Source organism: Electrophorus electricus, chromosome 5 (genome assembly GCF_013358815.1).
Source record: "Electrophorus electricus isolate fEleEle1 chromosome 5, fEleEle1.pri, whole genome shotgun sequence".
NCBI classification, from domain to species: domain Eukaryota; kingdom Metazoa; phylum Chordata; class Actinopteri; order Gymnotiformes; family Gymnotidae; genus Electrophorus; species Electrophorus electricus.
This window is the reverse complement of record NC_049539.1, coordinates 14,825,038-14,848,401: the sequence shown is the minus strand read 5'-3', so window position 1 is coordinate 14,848,401 and position 23,364 is coordinate 14,825,038. Positions and strand designations below refer to the sequence as shown.

At 38.9% G+C, this 23,364-nt stretch overlaps 3 protein-coding genes and 1 long non-coding RNA gene across 4 annotated transcripts; 1 reads left to right on the top strand and 3 right to left on the bottom strand.

Annotated features, from left to right (window-relative positions):
* Window positions 1-415: 415 nt before the first annotated feature.
* Window positions 416-8,123, bottom strand: LOC113576064 (choline transporter-like protein 4). The gene is made up of 21 exons (XM_035526468.1): window positions 8,099-8,123; window positions 7,667-7,715; window positions 7,351-7,424; window positions 7,155-7,233; window positions 6,562-6,661; window positions 6,132-6,263; window positions 5,853-5,913; window positions 5,550-5,661; window positions 4,441-4,502; window positions 4,059-4,181; window positions 3,797-3,896; window positions 3,402-3,494; window positions 3,096-3,198; window positions 2,553-2,812; window positions 2,302-2,396; window positions 2,112-2,215; window positions 1,771-1,844; window positions 1,442-1,512; window positions 1,232-1,326; window positions 915-999; window positions 416-667 (listed from the first exon to the last, which is right to left on the bottom strand). Exons 1-21 carry the CDS (start codon window positions 8,121-8,123, stop codon window positions 582-584), a joined length of 1,983 nt encoding a protein of 660 aa, XP_035382361.1. The 3' UTR covers window positions 416-581.
* On the bottom strand, window positions 4,465-5,656 carry LOC118241487. Its single transcript, XR_004776122.1, has 3 exons — window positions 5,550-5,656; window positions 5,373-5,456; window positions 4,465-4,553 (listed from the first exon to the last, which is right to left on the bottom strand). It is a non-coding gene; the product is annotated as an uncharacterized LOC118241487 (long non-coding RNA).
* Window positions 8,124-8,764: 641 nt separating the features above from the next.
* Window positions 8,765-15,172, bottom strand: LOC113569313 (choline transporter-like protein 4). Its single transcript, XM_035526467.1, is given in 16 exon segments — window positions 8,765-8,877; window positions 10,172-10,242; window positions 10,501-10,574; window positions 10,841-10,944; window positions 11,031-11,125; window positions 11,281-11,540; window positions 11,819-11,921; window positions 12,252-12,344; window positions 12,647-12,746; window positions 12,917-12,973; window positions 12,976-13,038; window positions 13,816-13,975; window positions 14,274-14,373; window positions 14,614-14,692; window positions 14,798-14,871; window positions 15,114-15,172. Coding segments are annotated over 16 exon segments (1,605 nt in total).
* A 2,533-nt stretch (window positions 15,173-17,705) lies between these two features.
* LOC113571905 lies at window positions 17,706-22,805 on the top strand. The gene is made up of 8 exons (XM_035526594.1): window positions 17,706-17,938; window positions 18,057-18,086; window positions 19,563-19,871; window positions 20,145-20,192; window positions 21,093-21,284; window positions 21,841-21,888; window positions 22,096-22,143; window positions 22,463-22,805. Exons 1-8 carry the CDS (start codon window positions 17,902-17,904, stop codon window positions 22,468-22,470), a joined length of 720 nt encoding a protein of 239 aa, XP_035382487.1. The 5' UTR covers window positions 17,706-17,901; the 3' UTR covers window positions 22,471-22,805.
* The last annotated feature ends 559 nt before the right edge of the window (window positions 22,806-23,364 follow it).

Here is a 23,364-nt window from a genome sequence, read left to right as displayed (position 1 = left end):
ACGGGCCATGTGGATAAGCTTATGACTTCATACGTGTGAAAAAAGAAAGGAAAATAGATTTCTGGGATTTTATATTCTTATTGTTTTTTTATCAACTGTTGTATCACATCATAAATGTATTCTATATGTTGTAAACGTTCACATATTTCATATATAAAATAGTATTCAGTTAATAAAGTAAGAAAATTTGCATTTAGCTCAGTCATTCTTACTAGTTTGTATACTCTCTATTATACGCAGAAATAAAAAAATAATATCGTAGCATACCATGGAATGTGATCTTTTATGCATAATCAGGAGTTGGCAAAGAACTAAAACTTCTCATATACCCCACATTTAGGCACAAGCGTACTCCTACTCAATGTTTGCCAGAACATCCAGTGTGTGTCTGCTGTTTGGTCAAAACCAAATCAGTCCTGAAAGAGGCCCCGTCAGCTGTCTTCTGAACATTACAGCAGCGATCAGAATGCTGAGCAGTTTTACAGTAACAAAGAAAAAAATACTAACATAAATGCTTGTTTGGTTTATTTATGAAAAGTTTGGAAAAGGATGTGGTCGAAAGCTGTCTTTTTTAAGGCTCTTTAGGACTTATTGAGGATTCGCCACAGAGACCCGGACATGTAGTATGGTCTCAGCATGGTGCCCTCATTACGCTCCAGATCCTCCACTAGAGGAGACAAAAACATTACAGTGGAAGTGAAAACAATGTAGTCCTGTTGATTGGAATATATAGTAGCTTAAGACTGAAATGTGAGCTAATAATGTTTTTTATAATTCTACTCTCTCTGAAGTAAAGGGACTGGACCATGCAAGCTTTCAACTGTGTGTGCCCAGTGTCATGAACTGGTGGAATGAGTGTGTGTGTGTGTGTGTGTGTGTGTGTGTGTGTGTGTGTGTGTGTGTGTGTAGCTTACAGAAGCAGAGAAAAAGGCTGTCCACACACATGCTGTACACACTGAAGAAGCCCTGAGCGATCAAGTAAGCTCCCGCCATCACCGTCTAAAAAAACAGCAGTAGTAGATATACACGCTGGGCCGTCAGTACTATAACAGGCACTGCTCTACAGAATAAATGTGTAAATCCTGGTTATTTACAAAGTGACTTTACAGTTGCTGTCATTAAACCCATTTATACAGTGTACTGAATATGCTGATGTTTTGATCTCACACAGAAGCAAGTGTCAGCACTTGAGTTTGTTCTGAGGTTATCCGACAGTGGAGGCAATACATACGATAACGGGCAACCAGTAGTAATGCAGCAGCTGAATCTGGAAATTGTCATCTGGCAGCCTGATTCTCCCAGAGAAGAAGAAGAAAGCCAGCAGACCTTACAGGGAATGTAGAAAACCCCCAGAGTTACCTTTTAAAGTGTGTTGTACCTTTTAAATGTGATGAAGTGTAGTATGGGTAACATACACATGACTTCACACTGTATTTCTCACCCACTAATCCGACCACCAGCACCTTGCCGGAAAACAGCAGTGTGTCTGTAACACAGTCCAACACCACCACCCTGTGGACAGAGGGACATGGTCAAGGACAGCGTGCTAAACTTGAGCTAGAACAATTGGTACTCATATTAAAAATATGTATACAAATTATTTTCACATGAGTATGTACTGATAAATTCCTCCATTTAATATTTTTGCCTTCAAAACAAGGAAATGGAAGTAATTTGTTCCACAACAGCAACATTAAATAATTCATATTCACACACAACCCCATACGTTCAATAATATGTACGAAACATCTCCTCTGTCTGAGGACTTACCGGTTAATATTTCTCCTCAAGAGCATATAAGCATTCTTGCCAGACACATGGAAATTGTTTCCATGTATAGCAATCTGTATATTATCAACCACAAACAGCATGTTGAGTCAGATTGTACACTCAGTAAATTTCACTAGTCATATGGACACAATTACATACTTTGATGCTATTACCACAAAGTGAAAAAAAACCCATATCATACTAATATACACCATACAGTTTTTCATTTAGTTTTTATCTAATACTCATACTAACGCTAGACAACCGATCACTGAAGACACATAAAAACAGTTATTTCAGCATCGATCATTTTTTTGTGTGCAGCTGGATATGAGACACACCATGATATAGGTGTTTCTGTGGAAGAACTTGAGGAATTTATCCAGGAACCAAAAGCAGCATTTGAGGGACATCATCACAAACTGACAACAGAAATTCCGGCAGTCTGTGGAGTAGACAATTGTGTCACACTACAGTTACAGACAGGAGAAAGCAGGACTAAGGTCATGAAGGTTTTATATATATTGTTACCTCTGAACCTATAGTCAAGATATTCCAGAAACATCCGAGGGACCTGGAATATGGTAAGGATGACAGCACCCAATGCTAAAGAGCCGACATGACACCTTGAAAAAAAAGCAGTTTAGTAGACTTTAGAGGTGGGGAGCAGTTAGGACTCTGTACTAGGTTAGTAGTCACCAAACCAAGGGAATGTACTTTCGGGTGTGGCTGATATCAAAGCAATCGGAGCGGAGCAGGGATGAAACACGAGTGCTATGTACCCTAGTGTCCGGATGAAGGCTTGTAAGAGAGGGTACGGGGGAATGTCTGCTGGTTTACTGAAGGCCCAGTAGAAGGATGCGAAGGTACCGGCTAGTGTACACTGGCCCAGGGCGATGATGAAGTTCACGCACCAGAGGAAAGCCAGCAACTTATAGATCTGCAGGTAGGGTGCGATCCTTGAGAACAAGTCCGTGTCATCGTATTTAAAAAACACACAGCGCACAGATGGACAATCAGGATGGAGAGAAGCACTGAATTCCTGAAAAGAAACAAGAAGAAGACAACAACAACAGTATAAATAAAAGGAAAGAGATGTGAAATGAATCATTACCACATAAGGCTATTAGAACATGTCAGTAATCTGAATGCGTCTAAAATAAGTCATTGTGACGTATGAATATCATATGAAAATCATATACATTCACCATATTATGTCTGTATGAAGCTGCAAATAGCAATATGTGAATGTTATACTATATATTTGAAAGGGAACAATATTACAGCTTGGATATATAGTGTGTGGGTGTATGTAGGCGACTGACCTTGGGAATGCAAATCTCAGAGCCTGTGATAGAACTACAGTTGGCTATGGAGGAGTTGAGAGCAGCGACATGGTATACAGGAGCACCTGATGTGGCCAAATACCTGAGGGCAGTAATGGTCAAGGACACAGCCTAACACACACACTCTACACACAAAATACTGACACAAGCACATTTTCAACAACAAACTACCAATACAATCCAAGCTACAGCACTAATTCAGTGGCGAGGACAGATATACAGTTACTGCCTTGATTTGTTAGCAGGAAGTGAAGGTAGGTGAGAAGAGGAAGTGGCAGAGGATACAGGCTAGTGATTCCCCAGTAGGCCATGCTTATCACCACCAGCAGGAACGTCACCAAGGGGTAAGCCAGTGTGGTCGTCACACAACTCACCGCCCTACACACAGCACAGAGCACAAAAGGCCTCGTGTAGCCTTAAGAGCACAAGAGAGCCTTTATACAGGCTGCCCCCGCGAAGTGGCTTTATATGAGTAATAATGTAGGAATGCCGAGACTGCACTGATTTGAAGAAAAATGTTAATGGGTTTCTTGTATCCAAGGTGATTTTCTGTTTATAAACAACAGCAACAACAACAAAAACAAGAAGGACATAGCAGATGGTTGACATTTGTTTAAAGAAATGCTGGCAATGGATATATTTACTACCGCCTATGTGTCTCAAGGCCTAAAAAGCTCTACCTGTTGGACTCTTTGATCAGTGCCAATGCAACAGATATTCTCCTCCCCCGATGTGTCAGGAAGAGTAAAATTACGAATTCCAAAAGACACAGGCTCACCACTGCCACATAAACACAAACACACAAAAATCATTCACATACAGCAACAGTATAAACCAAAGCCAGGCGTCCATTCTTAGAAAAATTCCTTTCTTTACAACATGTTTGTTTCTACTTTATATACTGTCAATACATGTCTTGTGAGAAAATCTGATAGCCCTTACAGAAGAACAGCCAAGTCTCTTTCACTTGAAGGTAGACAGAGAATTCTGAATTATAAGTAATGTCACCGAGGGTGAGTTTGGAGTGTCTGTAGTGGTTATATTCCCGGTAACAGTAGTAGATACCTGAGAAAGACAGAGTAGACAGCTTACATCCTCATTCACTAATCTAACCCCCTGCAATTTGTCTTTAAAATTAAGGGTCCCATGCAGAGTTCATACACTATAGGGCAGCAAATCAGTGCCAGTCATAGAACCATCCACAGTAATTTGGTATTTTCCTTGTTTCAGTGCAGCAGGAGACCATTCATGAAGGGCTTAATTATTACCCAGTGAGCTGGTCGCTAATGGCAGGTATGTTAAAACATGTATTGTACAGGCTTACCATACGCTCCAGCTACGAGCACTCCCACGATGAGAGCCAACAGTAGCACGAACATCAGATATCTCATAAGCAGGAGGAACATGAGGCTAACAACCATAGCAACCACCAGACCTCTGAGAGAGAGAGAGAGAGAGAGAGAGAGAGAGAGAGAGAGAGAGAGAGAGAGAGAGAAATATTTACTTAAAATGCATACAGAAAGTTTCAAATTTGTTGTGTATTACTCATCTTAAAATTGATTTAACTATTTTTCCTCATCAATCTAGATAAAATACTCCTCAACAAGAAAACAAACATTGGTTTTTATAATGTTTTGTACATTTATTTAAAATAAAAGTCTGAAATACTGCATTAACATACATATTGAGGTCTGTTGTTAAGACAGTTTTTATTGAGCTCTGTTGAATCCTACTTCTATCAATGGTCCCTGTAATTTTTTTTTAACTTCATTAGGGTTCACCTGTGCTTCACTGAATTGACTGAACATAATCAGGGAAGGCAGAAATCTGTCTGTTTATGGACTCACAGTTCATAGTGTCTGAGTGAAAGCCAAGCCATGAAGTTCAGAGAATTGTGTCAAGAATTGTGTCAAGACACAGATCAGGGGAAGGTTACAAGAAATATTCTGCAGCTTGGAAACTGCCCAAGATCACAGTAGCTTCCATCATTCTCCAATAGAAGAAGTTTGAAACCACAAACAGTCTCCCTAGATCTCGCTGGCCAGTATTATATGTAGTATTGTATTGCATATAGTATTGTATTCTATGCAGATTGATGAAGGAAAAATACTGAAATCTTTCTGTATATATATATATATACACACACACACACACACACACACACACACACACACAGAGACACACACACACACACACACACACACACACACTATACAATGTCTGGGTGTGATACAATCTTGTATAAAACTAACTTACATTAATATCCAATACCATGATGTAGCAAAATCCTCAAAAATCCGTAACCCCACTGACTTAAAGTTGAATCCTGAAACAAGAGAGCTGCAAGCAAAAAATACTGGTCAGCAAAAGCAGCTTATAGATCAACACCAACCATCCATGCATATGTGTGTGTGAGTGTGTGTGAAGGATTACTCCATAGCACTCTTTATGTGCTTGACTGTTTCATCTACGGAAGCGAATCCAGGGAGAGAGAAGTCTGGAGGAACGTCCTGTAGTTCAAAGCTAGGCAGGCATTTCCCTAGTGCTGAGGGGAGAGAGACACAGAGAAACAGAAAAATAATATGACTGTAAAAATGAAACCTACTGACTTATGATGGCGGTAAATGCACAGTCCTGGTGGTTTGGTTATGTTTTAGTGCATAGCATAGTCAAACTGTTACAAAACAGGATGGACAAATAGACAGGTAGTTGTAAAGGTAATCCTGCTGTCTGTACCTGGTTTACTTGGGGTGTAGAAATACGGACAAAGCTCTTGATTGAGGATGTCTTGAACACTCTGTAGTAGAAATGCATGTGAAAATCTCATTAACATACTGAATCCTATGTATGTGTGATTGGCTTAACCAATGAATTAATTCCATCTACTTGGAACAAAGGGTTGCATATTGCAAAGACTTCTGATATGACAGATTCTGTTCTGTCAAGAGGGTGGTGAGGATTTATTTGCCAGCGATAAAGTTGGTTACATTGCTCATTTGCAGTGTGAGGTTTTACCATTGTGGTTTGGGCAAGGTCAAGTCTAGGATCACAATACTGCTGCTGAAAGAAGTCTTTAGGTAGGGCATCTGGGGCATACGCCTCTGCGGGCAACTTCCAGAACTCCGAAGGGCATTTTTTAACACAGACCTGCAAGCCAATGCACAAACACACAGAGTGAAGGAGATCTTATTTGAGCAGCTAAACACAGTGTTGCTTTTCATATTTATATCTACACTTCATTGTTCATTGCATGATACAGAAAAAGGCTCCTAAGCCAAGCAACAAAAAGATACCCAAGCCCCCAGACTTACAAACTTGCATTCACATACTACATAATAAACTGTTTTGTAATAAATGAGTCTCATGTGCAGATTTCTAATAGGCTACATTCAAACGTGTTCAGCCTCTGTACAATTTCAACAGGAAATCTTTGTGGAAATCTCACTTGAGTGGTTGGACACTGGAGACCCTCTAGAGTGGCATCCATTTCTGTGGTTGCTCTGACACACTTCAGAACGTCAAAGTAGAGGACATTTGGTTTGTCACTGAAACACAAGAGGATGCTGGAAACAAATGCAGCTTGACACATGAATATTAGCCAATTAAAGAAACAATTTTTATTCAGTTTTTTGAGCATGTGTATCAGGCTTCAGTGGTGTAGTCACACCATTACTCCCCTAAATGTTCTTTCTTCTAGGGTGAGTATGATTGGGGTAAACAATAAACTCCGTAGTGTTGTGACACTCCTAGACCTGAGTTTGGACCCTTTGTTTTAGAGGCAATCATTAAACATGTGTGATTTGATTGGGTCCACTTGTTGCTGTGAATTGCCAATCATGAAAATATTTAACCTAAAATCTAATCCATCTTGCACTGTTGCTCTTTAATGTATCCACATGATTTGAACCTGCACAGCTCCACTGTAATGCTAGTTCTACTCATTTGAGAGAATATTGACAGTGTTCCTTACATACTGAGTGTGCTGTTTTGGTATTCCTGTGAAGACATAAATACTAATCCAGTATGTGAGGGACTTACAAATTGACTCCAGATCCACAGAACATCCCAGTGGAATTCCGGGGCAACAGGACATGACGAGGGTCTCCATACAACAAAGCTGTGTTAGAACCTCTGTTAGAAGGATATCTCACAAGCCATACATGTGTAAAAGACCTTTCTTATAAGCCCAGAATAATCATTTTTCCATGAAAGTGTAGTTGGAAATGTTTCTTACCCAGGATGCCAATAAGCATATAGCTGACAATGGCAGCCACAAAAGCCATACAGCAGATAATGTCTGTACAACTCCTGAAGAAAAACAAGAAGTATTGCTACACACTTGTATCATTTCAATTATGTAATAAAGTTATTTAGCTAAGTCAAATGACTTTCAAATAAGTTTTAGTAGATCTATGGCCTTCATATATTTCTTGTATAGAGCTAATAACAGACATTCTGTGATCCATGATGTGTGTGCTTTAAATAGTTTACTAAAGTCAACTGATATGAAGGAGTAAATGGGAGGAACATTGAGAGATTTAAGGACTCACCTCTTGCTAACTGGTCCCCTGAAAAAAGGCTCATATGGGAAAGGTTCCCCTGAGAACATAGAATATAATAAGTTTAAACCTATGAAAAACATACATTCAGTCAGGTGTGTCTGAACTTTTGACTGGTACTCTATATTTTGTCTAACACATTTTATATACAGTTACATATTTTTATGACACCTTCTGTACACATATGCTTTTGATCTGATACATAGTTACAGATCGTACACTACATGAATGTTTTTAATATGAAATAGACCTAGCAAGTATGTAAGAGCTATTATAATTTTAACATGAAATGTACATGATAGTTTTGTACAATGTTTATTTGTTAACCATTGCATTTGGCGTATGGGATTCTCATAAAATCTTTGGCATATGGATGGATATATCTGAAAAAACAAACAAACAAACAAAAAAAAAACACCTCACCATTATAATCCGGTTTCCTGACCATCGTACTCTTCCTCCTTGCACTTTCGATCACACAGAGTCCGCAATGTGTAATGTTACAGTAAAAAATATTCTTACATATGATACTCTGTTCTTATGACGCACACATTCCAGGTTATGGACACATTGTGACATGTGAAGTCACAGCACGTTCTCATTCTCAGCTCATCAACAAAGGCATCTTGGTCGCGAGCACCTGCCTTCCATGCTGTGCGATGCTCACACTCTGCTTGCTATGTCATGCGTCGGATATTTAGGCCTATACGCTTAAACTGTCCAAGGTTACTGTGCTTTTAACGTACTAAAAAAAGCTAAACAAATAATAAAATCATCTTTACATAATAATGTAACCTTAGGCTTGTCACCAAGATATAACCTGAGGCTAAATGACACGCACCCCGTCCCCTCCCAAAACTACGTCTATGCGACTGACAAATAATTTTTTGACAATTCTGAAAAAAACTTTAAAGTCTGTAATGTATGCCAGAATAAATGAATGCTCCCAACTCCAATTTTTATCAGGAAGGACATGGACCCTGATTGATTGTTTATTTGAGATAAATAAAAGTCTGCAGTCAGTCTGCGCTTAAAAGAAGACTCTCCCGCCCCCAATCGAGTAACACTTTTAGTACATTTTACCGTCATTCATCGTCGAATCACAGGACGATCGCCGTGTGATTCGTCTGTTCCTCTGTCACTCAGAGCTGATCCATTTCTACGTGTGTTATTGATGAATTTGTGTGTCAATCTGTGTGAAACTAAACAATAAACAATCATGAAATCATTACGGCGTTCCCTTCACGTCGGATACATTTCCAAAAATGTTGTAAAACAAGTTTACAGCTGCTGAAGTTGCAGCAGTTTTGGAAAATAGCGGCGAAGGTAACGGAGCTTTAGAGCCTGAGGGTTTGATTCCTTTGATGAAGAAGAATACAAAAATAAAAGATATCGATGGCTAAATTTATATGATTTTACAATGTTGCTAATGAAACAACAGTGGATTAAGATAGCTACTATATATACTGCTTCTGTGAAAAATTAATGAAATTGATTTCTGATACACTTAGCACAGTAAAAATAATACAGTAAAGTACAGTGGGAAAACAAATCACACACACGCACACACACACACACACACACACACACACACACACATATATATATATATATATATGTATATATATATATATAATTATTGTCAAAGGTTTGTTTTTAAGCATGACAACAAAGAACGTAATGCTTTCTGAAATTAACTTAAATTTCTTCTTTCATTCCAACAGATGAGAGGTTATTTTAGTCTTTGACTGAAGATAAGGCACATGCACTACACAAATTTTACTTCCTCAGCTCTAGTATATTTGTAGAGAAAGACAAAGAGAGAGTGTGTGTTTGTGTGTATGCATGTGTGTATCTGTCTCACATCTGTGGCCCTTTCATGCTCGGCAATCGGGCCTTCTACCAGAGGTCTGGAAGTTTTAGCTTTGCTGCTCCCAGGTTTGCACTCTTGTGGACTGAGATTGACAATGTCATTCTTGAGATCTGTTGAAGCTACTCCTCGAGCTTAGGAGTCACTGCCCCCAGGTTCCCCTATCACCACTGGGACAACCTTGATGCTAACCCTCCACATTCTCTCTTCTTTCAGTCCCTGGTATTTTTGCAATTTCTCATATTGCTTCCTTTAGATGTTTCTATCACCACTACTGTTTTCTCTATCTTGTCCACTGTCTCAAGCATGACTACTGCAACAGCATATACCAGTTTCTTGGTTCCAGTTACACTGGTTACTGGTAATGTGCATATTGCAGCTTCATATCTGTTAGCACACTGTCTGATGACAACCAGTGACATCACTCGTCAACTTTCTGGAATTTCCAGAGCGACATTTTTTGTTTTTTTCCTTCAATTTACTACATTTTCCTTCAATTTACTACATTCCCCTTACAGGGAATGTAGAAAACCCCCAGAGTTACCTTTTAAAGTGTGTTGTACCTTTTAAATGTGATGAAGTGTAGTATGGGTAACATACACATGACTTCACACTGTATTTCTCACCCACTAATCCGACCACCAGCACCTTGCCGGAAAACAGCAGTGTGTCTGTAACACAGTCCAACACCACCACCCTGTGGACAGAGGGACATGGTCAAGGACAGCGTGCTAAACTTGAGCTAGAACAATTGGTACTCATATTAAAAATATGTATACAAATTATTTTCACATGAGTATGTACTGATAAATTCCTCCATTTAATATTTTTGCCTTCAAAACAAGGAAATGGAAGTAATTTGTTCCACAACAGCAACATTAAATCATTCATATTCACACACAACCCCATACGTTCAATAATATGTACGAAACATCTCCTCTGTCTGAGGACTTACCGGTTAATATTTCTCCTCAAGAGCATATAAGCATTCTTGCCAGACACATGGAAATTGTTTCCATGTATAGCAATCTGTATATTATCAACCACAAACAGCATGTTGAGTCAGATTGTACACTCAGTAAATTTCACTAGTCATATGGACACAATTACATACTTTGATGCTATTACCACAAAGTGAAAAAAAAACATATCATACTAATATACACCATACAGTTTTTCATTTAGTTTTTATCTAATACTCATACTAACGCTAGACAACCGATCACTGAAGACACATAAAAACAGTTATTTCAGCATCGATCATTTTTTTGTGTGCAGCTGGATATGAGACACACCATGATATAGGTGTTTCTGTGGAAGAACTTGAGGAATTTATCCAGGAACCAAAAGCAGCATTTGAGGGACATCATCACAAACTGACAACAGAAATTCCGGCAGTCTGTGGAGTAGACAATTGTTTCACACTACAGTTACAGACAGGAGAAAGCAGGACTAAGGTCATGAAGGTTTTATATATATTGTTACCTCTGAACCTATGGTCAAGATATTCCAGAAACATCCGAGGGACCTGGAATATGGTAAGGATGACAGCACCCAATGCTAAAGAGCCGACATGACACCTTGAAAAAAAGCAGTTTAGTAGACTTTAGAGGTGGGGAGCAGTTAGGACTCTGTACTAGGTTAGTAGTCACCAAACCAAGGGAATGTACTTTCGGGTGTGGCTGATATCAAAGCAATCGGAGCGGAGCAGGGATGAAACACGAGTGCTATGTACCCTAGTGTCCGGATGAAGGCTTGTAAGAGAGGGTACGGGGGAATGTCTGCTGGTTTACTGAAGGCCCAGTAGAAGGATGCGAAGGTACCGGCTAGTGTACACTGGCCCAGGGCGATGATGAAGTTCACGCACCAGAGGAAAGCCAGCAAATTGTAGATCTGCAGGTAGGGTGCGATCCTTGAGAACAAGTCCGTGTCATCGTATTTAAAAAACACACAGCGCACAGATGGACAATCAGGATGGAGAGAAGCACTGAATTCCTGAAAAGAAACAAGAAGAAGACAACAACAACAGTATAAATAAAAGGAAAGAGATGTGAAATGAATCATTACCAGGCTATTGGAACATGTCAGTAATCTGAATGCGTCTAAAATAAGTCATTGTGAACTATGAATATCATATGAATATCATATACATTCACCATATTATGTCTGTATGAAGCTGCAAATAGCGATATGTGAATGTTATACTATATATTTGAAAGGGAACAATATTACAGCTTGGATATATCGTGTGTGGGTGTGTGTAGGCGACTGACCTTGGGAATGCAAATCTCTGAGCCTGTGATAGAACTACAGTTGGCTATGGAGGAGTTGAGAGCAGGGACATGGTATACAGGAGCACCTGAAGTGGCCAAATACCTGAGGGCAGTAATGGTCAAGGACACAGCCTAACACACACTCTACACACACAAACACACACACACACACACACACACACACACACACACACACACACACACTCAAGCAAACAATATCCTGTAACAAATTGCATACACATGTACTTTAATAACAATATCAATGACTGCTGATTGACAACAAAATACTGACACAAACACATTTTCAAACACAAACTACCAATACAATCCAAGCTACAGCACTAATTCAGTGGCGAGGACAGATACACAGCTACTGCCTTGTTTTGTTATCAGGAAGTGAAGGTAGGTGAGAAGAGGAAGTGACAGAGGATACAGGCTAGTGATTCCCCAGTAGGACACGCATATCACCACCAGCAGGAACGTCACCAAGGGGTAAGCCAGTGTGGTCGTCACACAACTCACCGCCCTACACACAGCACAGAGCACAAAAGGCCTCATGTAGCCTTAAGAGCACAAGAGAGCCTTTATACAGGCTGCCCCCGCGACGTGGCTTTATATGAGTAATAATGTAGGAATGCCGAGACTGCACTGATTTGAAGAAAAATGTTAATGGGTTTCTTGTATCCAAGGTGATTTTCTGTTTATAAACAACAGCAACAACAACAAAAACAAGAAGGACATAGCAGATGGTTGACATTTGTTTAAAGAAATGCTGGCAATGGATATATTTACTACCGCCTATGTGTCTCAAGGCCTAAAAAGCTCTACCTGTTGGACTCTTCGATCAGTGCCACTGCAACAGATATTCTCCTCCCCCGATGTGTCAGGAAGAGTAAAATTACGAATTCCAAAAGACACAGGCTCACCACTGCCACATAAACACAAACACACAAAAATCATTCACATACAGCAACAGTATAAACCAAAGCCATGCATCCATTCTTAGAAAAATTCCTTTCTTTACAACATGTTTGTTTCTACTTTATATACTGTCAATACATGTCTGAAAGCCCTTACAGAAAATCTGATAGCCCTTACAGAAGAACAGCCAAGTCTCTTTCACTTGAAGGTAGACAGAGAATTCTGAATTATAATAATGTCACCGAGGGTGAGTTTGGAGCATCTGTAGTGGTCATATTCCCGGTAACAGTAGTAGATACCTGAGAAAGACAGAGTAGACAGCTTACATCCTCATTCACTAATCTAACCCCCTGCAATTTTTCTTTAAAATTAAGAGTCCCATGCAAAGTTCATACACTATAGGGCAGCAAATCAGTGCCAGTCATAGAACCATCCACAGTAATTTGGTATTTTCCTTGTTTCAGTGCAGCAGGAGGTAATTCATGAAGGGCTTAATAATTACCCAGTGAGGCAGGTATGTTAAAACATGTATTGTAGAGGGGCGATATACGCGCCGGTAGTTTTATCGATGCTGTAGTCTAGTTGGTATTTATACCCCTTTCACCAAAGTGGCCGGTGTTCACTCCCCACCTTTGGTTGTTTACTTTTTCAACTGTTTCACACACAGGCCCACCATGGTTAGAGCATGATTGCTCAGCCAGTAAGCTGTTGGTGCCATCACCTGTCTGACCAAGGTGTGAGCCCATGTTACAGTTGTGGTGCATAGCATAGTCAAAATGTTACAGAACAGACATGTAGCTGTGGAGGTAATCCTGCTGTCTGTACCTGGTTTACTTGGGGTCTAGAAATATGGACAAAGGTCTTGATTGAGAAAGTCTTGAACACTCTGTAGTAGAAATGCATGTGAAAATCTCATTAACATACTGAATGCTATATATGTGTGATTGGCTTAGCCAATGAATTAATTCCATCTACTTGGAACAAAGGGTTGCATATTGCAAAGACTTCTGATACGACAGATTCTGTTCTGTCAAGAGGGTGGTGAGGATTTATTTGCCAGCGATAAAGTTGGTTACATTGCTCATTTGCAGTGTGAGGTTTTACCAATGTGGTTTGGGCAAGGTCAAGTCTAGGATCACAATACTGCTGCTGAAAGAAGTCTTTAGGTAGGGCATCTGGGGCATACGCCTCTGGGGGCAAGTTCCAAAACTCCGAAGGGCATTTTTTAACACAGACCTGCAAGCCAATGCACAAACACACAGAGTGAAGGAGATCTTATTTGAGCAGCTAAACACAGTGTTGCTTTTCATATTTATATCTACACTTCATTGTTCATTGCATGATACAGCAAAAGGCTCCTAAACCATGCAGGAAAAAGAGACCCAAGTCCCCAGACTTACAAACTTGCATTCACATACTACATAATAAACTGTTTTGTAATAAATGAGTCTCATGTGCAGATTTCTAATAGGCTACAGACAAACGTGTTCAGTCTTTATACAATTTCAATAGGAAATCTTTGTGGAAATCTCACTTGAGTGGTTGGACACTGGAGACCCTCTAGAGTGCCGTCCATTTCAGTGGTTGCTCTGGTGCACTTCAGAACGTCAAAGTAGAGGACATTTGGTTTGTCACTGAAACACAAGAGGATGCTGGAAACAAATGCAGCTTAAAACATGAATATTAGCCAATTATATAAACTATTTTTATTCAGTTTTTTGAGCATGTGTATCAGGCTTCAGTGCTGTAGAGTCACACCACTACCCGGCTAAGTGTTCTTAAGTGAATATTGACAGTGTTCCTTACATACTGGGTGTGCTGTTTTGGTATTCCTATGAAGATATAAACACTAATCCAGTATGTGAGGGACTTACAAATTGACTCCAGATCCACAGAACATCCCAGTGGAATTCCGGGCCAACAGGACATGACGAGGGTCTCCAAGCAACCAAGCTGTGTCAGAAGAATATCTCACAAACCATACATGGGTGAAAGACCTTTCTTATAAGCCCAGAATAATCATTTTTCCATTAAAGTGTAGTTGGAAATGTTTCTTACCCAGGGAGCCAATACGCATATAGCTGACAATGGCAGCCACAAAAGTCATACAGCAGATAATGTCTGTACAACTCCTGAAGAAAAACAAGAAGTATTGCTACACACTTGTATCATTTCAATTATGTAATAAAGTTATTTATCTAAGTCAAATGAGTTTCAAATAAGTCTTAGTAGATCTATGGCCTTCATATATTTCTTGTATAGAGCTAATAACAGACATTCTGTGATCCATGATGTGTGTGCTTTAAATAGTTTACTAAAGTCAACTGATATGAAGGAGTAAATGGGAGGAACATTGAGAGATTTAAGGACTCACCTCTTGCTAACTGGTCCCCTGAAAAAAGGCTCATATGGGAGAGGTTCCCCTGAGAACATAGAATTGAAGAATATATATATATATATATATATATATATATATATATATATATATATATATATATATATATATATATATATATATATATATAATCTTCGGCATATGGGTGGGTATATCTGAAAAAAAAAAAAAAAAAACCTCAGCTACACAGAGTCCACAAAGTATTATGGAAAAATTTTAGATTAAAAATATTCTTACATATGATACTCTATTCTTATGACACACACAATCCAGGTTATTGACACATTGTGACGTGTGAAGTCTGCTGTGTTTACTGATCTGTCAACACGTTTTCATTATCAGCTCATCAGCAAAGGCAGCTTGGTCACAAGCACCTACTTTCCATGCTGTGGGATGCTCACACTCTGCTTGCTATATCCTGTGTCGGATATTTAGGCCTATATGATTAAACTGTCCAAGGTTACTGTGCTTTTATTGTACTAAAAAATGCTAAATATATAATAAAATAATCTTTGCATAATTAATATGTTGCTTTGAAATTAAACATTAAGCTATATTCTATGGGTAGTACACCTAAAATGTAACAAGTAACAAAGACATCATAGATGGTGATTTTATTTGTTAGTCAGTCAGTCTTGGACTAATCATCTCTATTGTGTGTCATTTGGGGACACCTCTTGCAGATCTACTGCAGTCAGAATATTTTTGTGAAAGCGATCATGAAACATCAGTTTTTAAAAAAGAGTAAATAGCCGATTTTTCTATTCCAGTCCTCTATATCTGAGTTGCATTGATATTTATTTGTTTGTATGTTTATTTGGATAAGTTATTTGGTGTCTTGGTTGGTCATCTGTGATATATCCTGTTTCCCCATAATCAGGAAGTGGCCACTTAACAGTCATATAAAGAACAGGTCTGAGCAGCCAGACAATTACAAAATAGTATCATTTCAGTGATTGATAGGCTCTGAGGAAGGAAAATCATCATAGTATCTACAGACCAGGATGGGAACAATGTCACACTTTTGGTCTACATGCTACATGATAGTATTTCTCCTAATGGTTGTCCCAACAGAATGTGCAGGTGAGCTTCTTTTAACATTTCACCGCTATTTTGTAGACTTTTGCCCACATCACTGCTAGCTATTTGACAGCAGGACACCCAACAGGTAAATGTTGCATGGAACGTTTTTGTATTTTAAAATTAAACTACTTTTGTTTTTGTGCATTTACTGCCACAGTGAGATTTCTGGACCTGTGTATTACCGCTTTGCCTTCTTCTTTTTCAGCTCCGTTTCATCTCTTTAGGGAGAAACGTAAATGCAGAACACACCATAATGAGAAATGTTTAAGTCTTATTTTAGCTAGTAAACAATTGACAGAACATTTTCTTTTCTATTCTGAATGCCCATACCAGCTTTAGTAACATTTTAAACCTTAATTAGCTTAACCCCCTGGTGTTTTATGTTTCTTGTCTAAATGCAATGCAACATTGAATAAATATATGAAATATGTTTCACAAAACAGCAACACATTACAGTGGTACTATGGTCCATAGTTTATAAGAATAATGTACATTTTTGTGGTACTATGGTCCATAGTTTATAAGAATAATGTAAATTTTTTGTGTCTACCTTTTAGTGTAGAAGAGGACATATCGATAAGACTAAAAGCAGTATAGGTTTCTCCTACATAAATGAGCGAGAGTGCACTCATGAATAGGAATACAAAATGTTAGAGAAGAGGAAAAGCTGCATAAAATAAAGATGGAAGATTGAACCTACTTTTATGATTTATCTAATGTAAAGTTCAGTTATTTTTTGTAATTGCCCGAACTTCTGTTTTCTAAGGTTTCCATCCTTATAACATGACTTCCTGCTTCTTCTCACATCCTGTTAGCTGTGACCCAGAAGCCATGTGAGGAAGCTTCAACTGAAATTTATGGCGTGAGAGGACAAGAAATATTATTTCCTTGCCTGACTGCAGACCATGAACTGGCCTCTCTCAAATTTACTCTTCTCAAACTTGCAGAGGGCAATGAAACAAAAAAGCTGGTTTATCACACCAACAATCTCATAACAGAGGACCAAAGATGGTCTTTTGATAGTGGCTCAGCCAGACTGACATTTATTTTGCACAATGGGAGCATCTCAGATGGTGGTTGGTATAAATGTGAAGTCCACAGGGGTCAGGAATGCCTTAAAGTCACAAGAATGTTAGTGAAGATAAGAGGTAAGATGCCTCACACTGGGTTATAGATTATTTCCAAATATATCACTGTCTCTCTACCAAAGTAATGACAAGAGACCGATCTGCAGATAATTTGTGGGTTACTAATGTAGATTCATATAATTGTTTGTTTTCAAAAATGAAGATTAATATTTGTATGTGCTTTCTTTGTTGTTTGCATGACTCATCCTCACTTAAATGCACCTGCTGCCTCTATCTCCTCTCTCCTGTACTTAGAGTGTGAAACTTTGGAAAAACTTGAAGCAGTGCTGAATTCAGTAGTTACATTCACATGCCCCAGATCCACTCCACAACTGGGACATACCCAGGTCACCTGGGAGGTTGTTCAGGGAGACAACTCATGGTCTATACAGCGCTGCCCCTCTTCATGCACGTTAGCAGGCGATAACAGAACAAACCCAAGACATCTGTGTGAGAGAGTGAGAACAGTGCAGGATCCTGTAACAGGAAGACAATCACTGATCATTAGGCCTGTGGAGGTGACAGATTCTTCTTGGTATCGGTGTAAAGTGGAGGCCATGCAGTACTGTGCTGAAGTTAGAATTATTGTCAAAGGTTTGTTTTTAAGCACGACCACAAAGAATCTAATGCTTTCTGAAATTAACTTCAATTTCTTTTTTTCTTTCCAACTGAATAAATTCTTTTGTGCTGTTCCATTTCTCTGTTCCTTCAGATGAGAGGTTATTTCAGCCTATGACTGAAGGTAAGGCACATGCACTACACAATTTTTCATCAGAGAGAGAGAGAGGGAGAGAGAGAGCGAGAGAGAGAGAGAGAGAGAGAGAGAGAGAGAGAGAGAGAGAGAGAGAGAGAGAGAGAGAGAGAGAGAGAGAGAGTGAGGTTTGGAAGTTTTAGTTTTGCTGCTCCCAGGGTTGCACTCTTGTGGACTGATATTGACAATGTCATTCTTGAGATCTGTTGAAGCTACTCCTCGAGCTTAGGAGTCACTGCCCCAGGTTCCCCTATCACCACTGGAACAACCTTGATGCTTACCCTCCACATTCTCTCTTCTTTCAGTCCCTGGTATTTTTGCAACTTCTCATATTGCTTCCTTTAGATGTTTCTATCACCACTGCTGTTTTCTCTATCTTGTCCACTGTCTCAAGCATGACTACTGCAACAGCATATACCAGTTTCTTGGTTCCAGTTACACTGGTTGCTGGTATTGTGCATATTGCTGCATTCATATCTGTTAGCACACTGTCTGATGGCAGCTTGCCATGTTGCGGTAGCCTGAAGCAGTGGCTGAGCCGGCCTGATGACTAAACAGTCAGATAGAATTACATTTTTGGGGGGGTTGTCTGAAATTAAGGTAAAAAATGTAATCCTAATATTTGATTAAATGTCCTTTTTGTAGCCATCAGCAAGCGTCTGGCAGAATTCTGGTTGAATATTTGACCAGAGTTCATTTGTTGGTTTCCTAGCATGGACCTGACCTTTAAGCAGAGTCTACACATTTTCGATAGGGTTGCAGTTTGGGTCTTTTTCCAGACCTTGCCAAATTCGCTTCACTTTACAGTTACGTGTACCTATGTACAATTGATTGAACTTGAATGTTGGACTCTGCAGTTGTTCAGGAATGGCTCCAAAATGAATTTCTGAGATGCATCTATGATCATCTTCCTCAGAAATGCACTGAGATCATTGGACTTTCTCTTAGTACTGTGTGTTGGACAATTCAATGAGTGCTCTCTCTCTCTCTCTCTCTCTCTCTCTCTCTCTCTCTCTCTCTCTCTCTCTCTCTCTCTCTCTCTCTCTCTCTATATATATATATATATATATATATATATATATATATATATTTTATTTTATTTTTTTTTTATTTTATTTTTTTTTATATGTGTGTGTGTGTGTGTGTGTGTGTATGTGTGGTATAAAAATTGTTCAGCATTCTTCAGTTCTTCAGCCATAATATGTCAGTTCAGTTTAACAAATATTAAAGAAACAACCATTAGAGCAAGTATGTCAGAAGTTAGGTACCTTTATCAGTCTGCCAGTAGTTTGCTACCGTTAGCAGTCTGCCACAGGAAATGAGAAACTGCCTGAGAAAGCTACTGAGCCAGGACCCTCAGCTTTTCAAAGAATTAATGGTGTGTGATCATCTGACTCTCTTAAAATATGTTCAAAACTTGAGTAAAATCCTTAGCTGCTGTCTCTGTCTTCTCCATCCTCTTTGCAGGGTGTGAAGTCTTTGGCCCTTTCAGTGCAGTGGTGAATTCAGCAGTGACATTTTCTTGCCCTTCCCAGTCCTTACACCCTGGAGCCAAACAGGTCACCTGGAGAACCATTCAAGGACAGGAAACCTTTCCTACAACCCACTGCCCCTCACTGTGCAACTCCAGCTCAGCCCAGAGACCCCTTTGTGAGAGGGCAAGAGTATTGAAGAATGGATCCTTGACCATTAGTCCTGTGGACTTCCAAGACGCTCTGTGGTATTGGTGTGCGGGGAACGCCTCCGCATGTTCTAGATTTAAACTGAATGTCACAGGTTTGTGTCTGAGAAACTTAAGACCCTGAAAAGCTTTGACTTATTTAGCAGAAATGATGTCACAGCTCTGTTACACAGGCTTTATCACCCTTCTTGTTCAGCATAATGTGCAGTTTCGGTGGCTTTTGATTTCTCACTTAGAACAAAAGTTATGTGTGACGTCTTAGTATAACGTGGCATTGTTGAGTGTTGAGTGTTGCTTTATTAGCGTATTATTTAATTTTATTTTCTAAGGACAGCAATATTTGACCTTTTTGACTTTTGCTCTTGCAGAAAAACATTTTACAAGTTTGACCAAGATTATTTCGGTGTCCAATAAAGGTAAGGCTTATTTTGGGACTTTATGTTTTTGATTACATCTTGGGCCAGATTGTGTTTTGACAATGATTTAATGGGGCTGAGCAAAATAGTTAAATGATACATATTTATATTAAACCTGTCCAGAAGACCTTCAGAATGTTTTGTGTTATTTCTTATATTTATTATACCTTTGACTTACCACTGCTACTGTGGGAATGTTGGAGGCATTAATGTGCACTAATTTTAAATATATAGTACCAACTATACTGCGGCACAGTTATGCAATTAAAGCACAGCTTGCTTTTGCCTGAAGTTTCCAAAACATTTGCAGAATTGATCATTCTACAATTTGTCTCTAAACCACAGAACAGTGTCTTGTCTAAAATGTATATGCCTCACTATGAAACCAGGCATGCAATCAGTGCCTGACTAAGTAGCTGACAAAATAGCGGCTTGGTGGTTGGCATGTTTGCCTTTCAGTGCTATAGGGTCTTGGGTTTGTTCCCACAGTCCAAAAACATGGAGGTTAGGTTGATTGGATATTCTAAATTGTCCTGTGTGAATGTGTGCATGCATGTCCAGTGATGGTTGGTGTGCTATCCTGGTCTTAACCTCCTGCAAAGTTCCCCAGGGCGCTGTGGATTTTGATAGGCTGTGTGCAAATAGCAAAGATGCTGCTGCTGCTGCTTCTCATTGGTGTATGAGTGTTTGCAAAAGCTGATATCTGTCTGTAAAGTGTCCTTGAGTCTGAGAAAGGTGTTATATAAAGGATAATTGATTCTGCTTTTGAGTATTGGTTTTAGTCATGGTTTCTTTCTTGTATTCCAGCAGTTTTCTTTTCCATTTTGAGTGAGCGGACCCTGAAACTTAAAATGAATTAGTATCTGTTGTATACTAAATCTGTTGTTCTCATGCTTCTAGTCACAAGCAAGTCACAGACAACGCAATACCTGTCAGAAACAGCAGGGAGCAGCAGAGAGGAGACCGTGGATGTCAGCTCCAATGTAACTGTGGTCGTGACTGCTTCAACAGTCTCTGTGCTCATCATAATGGCCCTACTGTTAGCAGTGGGCTTCAGTTTGAAAAAACACAAGAGGAAAGGTGTAAGCAAAAGTAGGTTCAAGTATGCACATGTTTATTGTTCACTATGGCTATGAATGTATTATCTGGTTCGTACCAGCTTACAATTGGAAATATTTGAAATCAAAGCACAGTGGCCAAATAGCAATGTAAGATAAACTTACCAGCCACTTCAATAGAAACACCTGTAGATGTGTAGTTAGTCTATAGCTGTTCTCTTACCATATTTGTGTCTAGCCCTTCGTTGGTGGTCAGGTTTTGATCACAGGACTGTTGTTGGCTGAATATATTTGGGTGGTAGACCAACCGCACTGCTGTGCCTGCTATGCTTGGACCAGCTCAATAGCAGCAACCTTACCACTACCAAATTGGTGTACTGAGAACGGGCCACAAGTATTCAGAAGGATCCACCATCCAAATAATATAAGGTGGCTCTGTGATCAGAAACTGACCAATAATGAATGAGGTAGTGGTCCAATTTATTAGTGACCAAACATCACAAAACAGAAACCAAAATTAAAAATGCAGATGTGGTCATACTGTATTAACGATTAATAATGCTAATGGCAAAGCAACTCTTTCCCCACAGTTGAACTCGAGAATCAGTTTGCAGCATATGAAGATATTGTTGCGAATGGTGAGTGTATTTGCATGACTTTGCCCTTCATGAATATGCCATGACTATGAATACACTTCTCCATTAATGGTAAAGAAACGTGTTCACAAAACCAGAGTTGCTAAACTCTCTAAACTTATTACATGTATTAAAGTATTTTTCTTTACAGCACTGTTTTGTTACTGCAATGTTAATGGAAAATCAAGCTTTTTCTCTCCTTGTTTGCAGATAATTTCGTATATTCATATATAAACGAACCTGCAAAAATGTGCACCTGTAAGTCTCTGCTGTGCTGAAAAGTTATTTGTGATCTGTAGATAAACTGGATTTGTGAGTAGGGCAATAACCTTTTCCTTCCAAAGCAATTTAATCATTATCTATAATACAATGATATCTATTAATAAGTTAAGTACTGCTAGTGTGTGAACTTAGTAAACACTGTGCTTGACATGCAGATCAAGAGCAATTCTGATTTTCTGGTAACTACATTGGGTATAACATAAATATGTTAAGATGTGGTTTATTTTGCTAAACAATCAAAACCACTTCATTTGACTGAGTTCAGCTCTAACTAATTACATTCTTCTCTTAACAGTTACTTAAGGACCAGTGAGGAATGACACAGGGACAGATGGACATACCAGTCCACTCACCATGGCGTGAGCATGTCTGTGGAGTTTAAGTCCTGGTTTTTTGATGCAATGTGATCATCCTTCTCACTTAGCTTCTTTATATGATCAAAAACCTTGACAGTAATATGACTCTATAAATCGCTTTTAAAATAACAGTACAATTACTTGACAATACTTGTATTATGCATTACTCTTTTAAATATTGAAGATGAATGTTCGGTATGTGTTTTATTTTAAAAGAAAAAAACATTTTGATTTTATTTTTAATTTTATTTTCTGCAGTCTGCATTGTGTACATGTTATATATCTCCAGCAGCAAAATATAAACATAATTTGTACTTTTGCAATAATCACATGCAGAAAAAATATCTCTAAACATTGTTGTATCGACAGCTTGGAAACGGAACAAACAAGTCATTTTTTTAAACTAGTGATTCATGTAAATTCAGGTTTGTCATTATAATTATATATATATATATATATATATATATATATATATATATATATATATATACAAGCATACACTATAATGCAGGGGTTGTCTCAAACACAAAGCAAAAGAAAAACATACAAAATGAAATAAATACAACAAACAGCTAAACAGAACTGCAGGTACATTTGTAACGTTTCTGAGCTTGAGGGCGAACACAATACAATACAATACAGTACAATCGCCTCGCAAAGGAAGTCAGAGTCCGACATGGGAGATAAAGTCATGACTAATGACAGTAGGGGTGGAATGACGAGGAGTGCGTTTAATAACAAACGGAAAACACAAAACAGATGAGAATAACGGTGGGCCGGACAACATAAATTAAACAAACCAAACGGGGGGGGGGGGGGGGAGTGAATCAAACATCACATA